Source organism: Sceloporus occidentalis, unplaced genomic scaffold (assembly GCF_023333645.1).
Source record: "Sceloporus occidentalis isolate IW3139 unplaced genomic scaffold, rSceOcc1.0.p SCAF_94, whole genome shotgun sequence".
Classification (NCBI taxonomy): Eukaryota; Metazoa; Chordata; class Lepidosauria; order Squamata; family Phrynosomatidae; genus Sceloporus; species Sceloporus occidentalis.
Genome location: NW_028317074.1, coordinates 1,458,435 through 1,468,385, shown reverse-complemented (window position 1 = coordinate 1,468,385; position 9,951 = coordinate 1,458,435). Strand labels below are relative to the sequence as shown.

Below are 9,951 nucleotides of genomic sequence, written 5' to 3'. Positions count from 1 at the left end.
TGAAAAATATATGGTTTTGTTGGGCACACTGAAATGGCCCGGCTCAAAGATGTACCAAATAGGGCATGGGCAGTGGATCCCCAAATGCCAAAGTTCAACATTGAAAAATGCGCATGCCCCAAATGTGGCCCTTTTGCCCCCAAACGGCCAGGCAAAATCATTCATGTGAGGTATCGCTGTACTCAGGAGATGATGCTGAACACATATTGGGGTGTTTTGTGATAGTGACATATACGAGAACTTTTTAATTCATACCTGAAGTAAAATGTGTGTGGAAAACCAAATGCAAAAAAATGACTACCACAAAGTTTGACAAAGACTGGTGGTAGATATGGTGCATGGAAAGAGTTAAAATACTAGCATTTGAAATACCCTGGGGTGTCTAGTTTTCAAAAATATATGGGTTTATTGGGCATACTGAAATGGCTCGGCTCAAAGATGTACCAAATAGGGCATGGGCAGTGGATCCCCAAATGCCAAAGTTCAACATTGAAAAATGCGCATGCCCCAAATGTGGCCCTTTTGCCCCCAAACAGCCAGGCAAAATCATTCATGTGAGGTATCGCTGTACTCAGGAGATGTTGCTGAACACATATTGGGGTGTTTTGTGATAGTGACATAAACGAGAACCTTTTAATTCATACCTGAAGTAAAATGTGTGTGACAAAACAAATGCAAAAAAATGACTACCACAAAGTTTGACAAAAACTGGTGGTAGATATGGTGCATGGAAATAGTTAAAATACTAGCATTTGGAATACCCTGGGCTGTCTAGTTTTCAAAAATATATGATTTGATGGGGTAAATTGCATTGGCCGGCTTCAAAGATACCCGAAATGGCACATGGGGGGAAGAATTACCAGATTTGGAAAAAATGGCTTTGAAATAGCAAAACGCTACCTGTACTTATTGCCCCATAATGGGTAGAAAAAAGCAAAAAAACATAAAAATATTGGGTATTTCTAAACTCAGGACAAATAGTAGAATCCATTTAGCAGGTTTTTTCATTACCTTTTATAGATGAGTAAAAGATTTTTCAACTAAAAGTTAGATTTTTTCTAAATTTTTCACCATATTTTATACTTTTTTTAGTAGTAAATAATATGATACAATCAAAACAATGTCATCTAAAGAAAGCCCTTCTTGTCCTGAAAAAAACAATATCTAATGTGTGTGGGTTCAGTAAACGGGAAAGAAGAAAATTACAGCTAAACACGAGCAGCGCAGAAATGTTAAAAAGGCCATTGTCACGAAGGGTACAAAAAGTAAAATCAGCCTTTGTCACGAAGGGGTTAAAGAAGACATTTCTTCAATAGTAAGCAGTTTAAGACCATTAACTCTAAAGACAATGCCCAAATCTAATCAGACTGATATAGGGCAGGTACAGATGCCTGTTATATAGATTTTTTCACAAGCACATATTGGAACTAAAGCAACATGTTATGCTTATTCCATAGAGAAGTATATTTCCAATTGCCCCCACGAGAAAGGCAGTTAGGGACGCAACATTTGGGGTCTTCTGACCCAATCGGTCCATTCCTCCCTCCTGCTGTATGGTTTGTAGTACTATTGAGGGCTGTTTTATTGAGTATTGTGTATATCATTTTATATTTACTTTGGGCGTACTGAGGATTTATTAATATTTTTCCTGGTTGTTGCTCCTTAGAAGAGTCACTATCTGTCCTACATCCAATTTTAGCAGCCAATGGTTCCAGGCACCAGTATCAAAAAATAAAGAATTACCACTGTTTGAATTTTTGTACCATGTCAATTTTCCAGCCAAACATGAAAAATGCACACTTATTATTTTATGTCATCAATAAAGCAGACTACTACAAATACTTCCTTGTACAAATTGTATGTCTTTTCATGTAAAAACCTGATGTGGAAAACAAGAATAGGATTTTCACCCAAATGCTTGTCCCTAAAGAAGCTATGATAATTGGAAGAAGGAAAAAAGATTATTTATTTAACCACGTATGTATATAACGTATGTAAATGGGTCATTTTTCCCGTATATGGATGAATGAAGGCTATGCATGTCCATTAATAAATAATTATTTCTATACTTTTTTCTGCTGCTGCAGTTTTTTGAGGTGTGCTTTCCAGGTATTCTTTTTATGCAATAACATTATGAGATGAGGAGACTTGTATGGTTTTTTTTTCATGTATGCGAAAATGCAATGACTCTATTGATGCAGAAAATATGAACACATCCTGAAAGTTCAGAATTATTTAATTTTGGGAGGTCTCATTGGCAAAACGTACACTTGACAATATCTATTGTATAATCATTTACGCAACTAAGCCGAGATATTTTTATAACACGGATACTCGTCATAACCAGATTACAGAAACTTGACCCCGCTAAGAAGAACCGAAGCTCACAGTTGTCGGGCGGTCCTCCCTCCGCCGACTATACGGGAACAGCTCTGCGTGCTCACAGCATGAACCAGGAGGCTCACCGGCTTCCAGCCAATAGCGTGGAAGGACTGACTTGGGCGCTGTCCGTGCCAACCAATCATGTACAACTGTCCACGCGTTAGCCTCGTGATAAGATGTGTCATTTCCCGATTAAAACGGCCTTTTGATGTGCGTTTTATTTCCCGCCTTCTCGCTTCAGTTCACTGCGTTATAAACAGCCTGTGTCATGAATTGGAATCAAGTGCGTCCTTTGCTCGGGCTCAATATGCAACAGAGAATGTATCTAAGAGAAAGCAACAACAGTGCCTCGTCATAAATAATAGGCAATCTTTTATTGGATATAAATGGGGAAGTGAAACATGAACAGGCACAAATGCAAATGATCATGAGAACATTATATTTTATCTATAGAATATCAGAATCCACATATTTTTGGTATTACAGTGAGTCAGAGTAAACATTTATAATGTAATGCTCTGCTTTATGCTGTGAGCACCCCAGCTACCCCTCCTTGCAGCTGCCATCTGTGCTGCAGAACACAGGGACATGACATCATATCATCGCACTCTGTGACATAATGGTGCTGAGCGCCGTTTAAAGTAGTATAAGTGTAAATAAACTGGTAGGGGAGATCGGAGATCTCATTTGAAATCAGCCCTTCAAGCAGCAGCACATTGGGGGCTGATCACCCAAGAAGGCAACATGCCCCCCTCCCAGTCTAGAATATGATGCTGCCTTACACAAGAGTGATTAATGCGACACCAAGTCACATCAGTGATGTCAAATGTATTCCTTTATGGCCATTAAAACGTTAGCAGGGAGGCATTAATAAAGGAGTACACTCTTTTAATTGCATTGTTTTCTGTTCTATTGACTCACCTACTTGACTGATATAAGAAAACCTGATCCTTGTTCTTTAAAATGTGCTCCCCTGGCTTCATCAACCCTTTTGTCGCTAACCTCTTTGCAATGTCTTTATTCTGTCATCTATTATTAGGCGCATGAAATTATTTATCATTCTACTGGGTATTTTTTTTCTGAAACTTCTGCCACCTTGGCTTTACTTGCTCAATGATGTAAACTGCACCAGTTGGCATGTGCGTTTTGTGGTATGCTACTGGATTGATTTTGCTAGAATCCACAGAGATCATGTTAGCATATTCCATGTGGCTGTAGAGTGTTCTGTACATGTGGATACAAGGTAAGAAATATACAGGCTAATATACAGAATATACAGAACTAATAAAGTTCCAATTTCTAGCGTATGCTTATGCTCTAATCCGTGTAAACCAAAACTTGCCTCTTGTGTCATTCAAGTTTATCCAAGGCTTGTCGTTGCTGTTGTGTGTTCTCTACCAGGGAATATATATATATATATATATATATATATATATATAAAACACACATATACACTGGTGTTGACACCATAAGGCCACCTGATGACCTAACTAAGAGAGGCCATATGCAGTTCATTGGCTGCTATCGGTCAGGGTCACTTTGGGTAACAAAGTTGCAAACCCATATCTTAATAATTATACCACAATCCGATTAGACAAAAGTAGACATTGACCCCCTTTACTACACTTCTCAAATCACACAGAATATGAAAACGGATATCAAGATTATATTGATCACTCGTAAGAATGGACTTGCTTCCTGTTATTAATAGGACAATCCTATTGTTACCTCTCTGATGCATCTCTATCAGGGTATCCTTGACTCTTATGGGTGTTGCAGTCCACGTGCAGTGGTGTCATTTTTTTGCTTTCATACACGGGAAAAAAAACCCAAAACACAGAAGCTCACAATACACAATTATGGCGAAAACTATATCTGCCTTTACACATTTGTACAGGCTGTGCTTTCTAATGTGTTCATTTAACCATAAATCATCGACTGCGATTGTTGTGACTACAATGTGACCTTGTGTGTTCAATCACAGATGTCGCCCACGTTCAGCGGTAGTACACGAGGTGTTATCAATGATCGCCTTAAATATGTAGTAGTAAAAAATTAATTACATAATATTTTTCTCCGCAACGTTATACGTTTATATTTATAATCTATTATTAATATTAAGGATTTTCTCTATTTTTAAAGAAGCGTGGCTGGCGGAAGAATATTACTAAGCGCATGAATATGAACAGGGTGGTGCGGTTCTATATAACGGGACGTCTAACTCCCGCCACGTCACTCGGCTGCTGGAATGAAAGAAGGAACTTAGTTGCAGTGGTTTGATTTGCTTTACCCTCGATGACATACTGAGAACGTCCTAAGGGTACCGCTCCTCTGCCTGCTACTGTTCACAAGCCAGCTTCTTCTAGTTTACCGCCGCCGCGGTCGGAAACGCGCAGCGATGGCGGTATAGCGGCAGTGGCCAAAGGCACCCCCTCCCCCAGGCCAGTGCAAGGCAGCAGCACCCAGCAGAGCTGGCAGCACCAGGCAACGGCACGATCATGGCGTGAGTATTTACCAGGGGAATGGGGTTATATGGTGACTTGTTAGGGGGTGATTTCCTGGAGTATACGCGGTTAATCCATCAACGCATTAAATTCGATGGAGCCTCCCATATGATATATGTAATTCACAATTTTTATACCTAACTTTGCCGCGGTGTTTACATTGTGTAAAACAGGTCCGATGTCTGCTGCATTCTAGATGTAATAATAAACAGTAATGCGTTTACGTTTAGTACGGCAGTGAACGAGTAGGGCTTTGTCTTTTAAATGCCGTTGGAGTACTTTTAATTTTATACACCTAAATATAATATAATCCCAGAGGTAGCTCAGCTGTGTAATTGGCATCATAGTAACAGATGTCTGGCATTTTCTTCCTCGGGGAATGTAGCTTTATGCCCCTGGGTGTCTCATTTTACATTGCAGCAGATGGTATGTAGTGGGGTTATTTTTAGTGGCTTGGTGTGAAGGTGCTCTGATGTTTCTTTGTGTGGGATTATCATTAAAGAGGTAATTAAATTAAATTACATTTTTTTATAGTTTAGTGAAAGCATGAGAAACATGCATATAGAAGGGTCTAAAAACGTTTAATTTGTAAAGCAGATCTGACTTTAAAAGGTTAAATGGGGAGGAAGCTAAAATGGCGGGTGTTGGAGGGTGGAGTCGAAACGAGACAGAAGAAATGTGAAATGGCTGCGGAAAGGCTTAGTGACTCATAGACTGTGGGTGTGTCAGGAGGGAAGATGACTATAATTGGTCTTGTGAAGGCATGTGGCTTCCTCATGATGTCTAAGGTTTCGCAAGTGGAGTGTAGTTACCAGATGCTGAAGCGGAGAGAAGAAAAATCAATCCAAACGAAAATGTTCGTGTGTATTCCCTCTGTAAAATGTTCTCCTATTTTTTTTCAGGCTCCTCAAGGCATCCCGCAGCAGCTTTGCTGTATACGAGAAAGAAAGCTCAAGATCAACCTCACAGCTCAAATCCCTAATACTTGAGAAAGATGAGTTTAAGCGACGAGATTGCATTGGGGGACTTCCTGTCCCCCTTCAGCCAGCCGTTTTTGGCGGTTGAAGAAAGTTTGGGTCTCTTGGATGACTGCATCGAGGTGCCCGGGTTCCTCCCATTGCATGGGTTCTCCAGCGATAAGGCTAAGGATGGTGTCTCCGAACTGCTGTCATTGGTGGATCCCTTGGGCAGTTTTCAGGGTAAGAGGAAATGCTAACAAACTCCCAAATCGCAATTGCACTTAAATGCTGTCCATATGGTAACCACAAAAGAACACACATACCTTGTTACACATCTGAAATCAGGATGGAGGATTTGCAGGGTTGCAACCTAGCTTGTGGGAAAACACACCATGGTGTCATTTTCAGTATCTGGTTGGCTGATTTCCCAGAAATACTTTTGTCTGATAAGAGCATTGTGAAAGATTTCTCTTTGAATACTAGACGATTAAATATTTATTTCATTGAGTTTTCAGGAGATGCTTTCTCCGGCATGGATTGGATGGTGGAAAAGATGGATTTGAAGGAATTTGATTCCCTACTTGGGATGGAAGATCTGGAATCCACCATCTCGCCAGATGACCTCATGGCCACGTTGGAATACTCCTGTGATTTCCTTGAGGACCCACCTCTCACAATGTCTGGGCAGTGTGTACCATCACCAGACCCTCTCTCTGTTCCAGAACCTACACTGGAGGCTGATCAAGTGGCCCCAGTGAATCCTGAACTAACAGAATCCACAATCCCTAACCAAGACCATTCCTTTATATTGTATGTAGGCCTCGAGGTAGATGTTGCAGAGGAAGACAAAAAAACCTCTGCAACATGCAATCTTGAAATAAAGTGTGAAAAAGAAGATTCCTCTGACAATGACAGTGGGATCTGCATGAGCCCATCATATCTTGAATCCTCACAAGAAAGTTCAGATTATTCAGTAGAGTACCCTAGTAGTGTGCCATCTGATCCTGAGTCCCCAATATCTGAGAGACCCAAACCATATGATCTTCCCTGCAAGGATAGAGAAGTGTTGGCAAAGGTTAAAGTAGCTGGGGCGCAGCCCAAAGTAGACAAGAAGACAAAAAAAATGGAGCAGAACAAAACAGCAGCCACTCGCTACAGACAGAAGAAAAGAGCAGAACAAGAGGCAATATCAGGACAGTGCAGGGAACTTGAAATGAGAAATGAGTCCCTGAAGGACAAAGCAGATTCTCTTGCAAAAGAGATCCAGTACCTGAAAGACCTGATGGAAGAAGTCCGCATGGCCAAAAACAAACGAGCAAAAAGTTCTTAAGTAGATGATAGGTGGAGCGTTGTGTTGTTGTACATAGTGGTTATGTGGCAAGTGTTGTGTAAGAATGTCTACTTAATAAATTATTTTATAGTTAAACATCCTTGTTGTAGACTTTTATTTTTTTGTGCATGGGGCGTTTTGGTAGAAATTGCTTTTTTGTTTACAGGTGAAGGTTTGCGTTATTTACAAATTTAGTACACAAAACAATCTAGCCAGAAAAATTTGTATTTAACCCCTTCAATCCCCTATGGACGTACCGATATTTCCTGACTTTGCAGGGACATGCTACATGGGAGATCATTCGACAGCCTGGACTCCAGCCCCCCTGTCAGCAGCTGCCAGCGCGAGCACCGGAAAGCTTACTTTTAAATGCCTGATCACGCAATGGGGCATTCTTTCAGGTCACGTCACTCGGAAGGGCATTGGATAGACCCTGGGCTATCGGATAGCCCGGATGAGGCACTAAACAGATACGGTAATGTCTATGGAGATCGGTGTGACTGGTACAGGAGGATCAATGGGAGGGAAGTGAGAAACCATGTATCATTCTCACTTGCTGAAACACAAATCACAAGTGTTACAATAAATAGTTTAAAAAAAATGGTGAGCTAAGTTGTATCATTGTGACATCACTGCCATTAATAACATGTTCAAGAGGTCCCTAAGAGAACCTCTAACCATACTGCACAGAGCTGCAATAACAATAAAAAAAAGAAAAAAAACCTTACATCCCAGCCGTAACACATCTAAAAGGTATAAACCTGTTAAGCCATAGGTATAAAAACATACTAATAGGGTACAATATGTAAGGGATGGAAATGGCCCTCTAGAAAGAAGAAAAACTAGGCATGTGTGGTATTTCCATAATCAGGAGATGCAACTAAACTCTGCTGTAACACATACAAAAAAAGCACAGGAAATAAATTCTGGGGCCATTCTGACAGTGACTGGTGGCCAAAAAGCTGTGTGAAGAATACCCCTGATACTATAGTCTGGGTTGTCTGCTTTACAGAAATATATACTTTTGTGGGTATTTTTGGTTTATTTGTTTAAAATTAGAGTTGCAATCCCATCATACCTAATGTAAAAATTCTACGAATAATGTACACCTTATAGTATGTTCCCTATAAGTGCTGGGAAAGTATGGAAATTCTATATAAATTAGGTATTTCTGAAATCAGGACACCTGAATTGATAAACTTGGAGGGGATTTTCTGTCACTTTACCTAATTTTGTAAAGGATTCAGAGGGGAAATATATAAAAAATTTGTTTTTTTTCAAATTTTTGCTAGTTTTTACTAAATTTTCAGCTAATTATCTAACTATGGTATTAAAAGAAAGCCCTCTCTCTACTTGAAAAAACAATATAGTTTACATGGGTACACTATTCGCAGGAAAGGGGAATAATCGCTCTGGGACTTGAGGTACCAAAAACTGAAGAGGTTAAAAATGGGAAACCTGTTTCTGTTGACATTATTACTTAAACGTAAGTGTATAACCTTTTACTGAAGTATTGCAGATGGATATGAACTACATATTCAATAAATGATCTATCAAAGGTTTGTAATTTCTGTATGTGCATCGTCATATAGGGCACACAATTTTTAAACACAGCAAGTATAAGGTTGTGGAAGGACTTGGTATATTGCTAGAATAGTATGAACCCATTCTGCCAGGTTGGTTTTTTTTGTACCTCAAATACCCGAGTAATTTTTGCCGTATGTTGATTTAACCATTTATTCCAGGGGTGTCCAAGTTTTTTCTGCAGTGGGCCACTTCATCAGAATTGTATACGTGCGAGGGCCGCACTCATTTTTCACTGAGAGAAAATATGGCCTTTAATAAGATATGCAGATTAAAATAAAGTAAATGACACAAAACCTTTACTTTTCCTCTCACTGATTTCTGGTATTTCTGGGCCTACAAATTCAGGATTCTGGATAAGTAAAAATAAAATAGTTCTATTTATTTTAGGGATGCACTAAAATGAAAATTCTGGACCAAAACCGAAAATTCAGGGTTCACTTAGCCGAAACTGAAAGTGACCCCCCCACACACACTTTTAATAAAAGTAAGTTACACACCAAAATTGTACAAAAAAATTATAAATTATGATTGTTAACAGCAATCTCAGGCAAACCCAGATCCCAGCATGTACTGGTTGGCTGGGCATTGTATTTTTTGTCCAATTTTAGTGTGTAACCACACTTTTATTAAAAGTAATACACCACAATTGGACAAAAAAAATCAACAATATGACTTGGCATGATAGGAGTGTGATTGCTAACAGCAAACACACTCTTTTTATACCCAGGCAACCAGTGAATGCTGGAACCTAGGCATGATGGGACTGTGATTGCTGTTAGCAGATTGCTGTTAGCAATCACACTCCTATCATCCCAAGTCAGCCAATACGTGCTGGTACAGGGTGGCTGTAAGTGCAGACCCCATACTGCTGGCAGCATCAATACACAAGGGAGGTTTCAGCTAGCCAGGTTTCAGCATGTACTGGCTGACTTGGCATGATAGGAGTGTGATTGCTAACAGCAATCACAGTCCCATCATGCCTAGGTTCCAGCACTTACACATCCATGCTATCACACACACACTCATTCATTCATTCATTCACAGATTCATTCCCTCAATCAGACATACTCATTCACACAACCTACCCCAACCCCTTACCTGCTCTACAGCTCTAGATGCCGCTCACAGATTTCAGCAGGGGGCGCGGCCTCCCTCGTTCTCCCCACAGAGGAAGCAGGACTGGAGCAGA

The 9,951-nt window shown here is 40.0% G+C and overlaps 1 protein-coding gene across 1 annotated transcript; it reads left to right on the top strand.

The window, feature by feature from the left end:
- Nucleotides 1-5,880: 5,880 nt before the first annotated feature.
- Nucleotides 5,881-7,185, top strand: LOC149284367 (cyclic AMP-dependent transcription factor ATF-4-like). Its single transcript, XM_089496841.1, has 2 exons — nt 5,881-6,085; nt 6,361-7,185. Exons 1-2 carry the CDS (start codon nt 5,881-5,883, stop codon nt 7,173-7,175), a joined length of 1,020 nt encoding a protein of 339 aa, XP_089352967.1. The 3' UTR covers nt 7,176-7,185.
- The last annotated feature ends 2,766 nt before the right edge of the window (nt 7,186-9,951 follow it).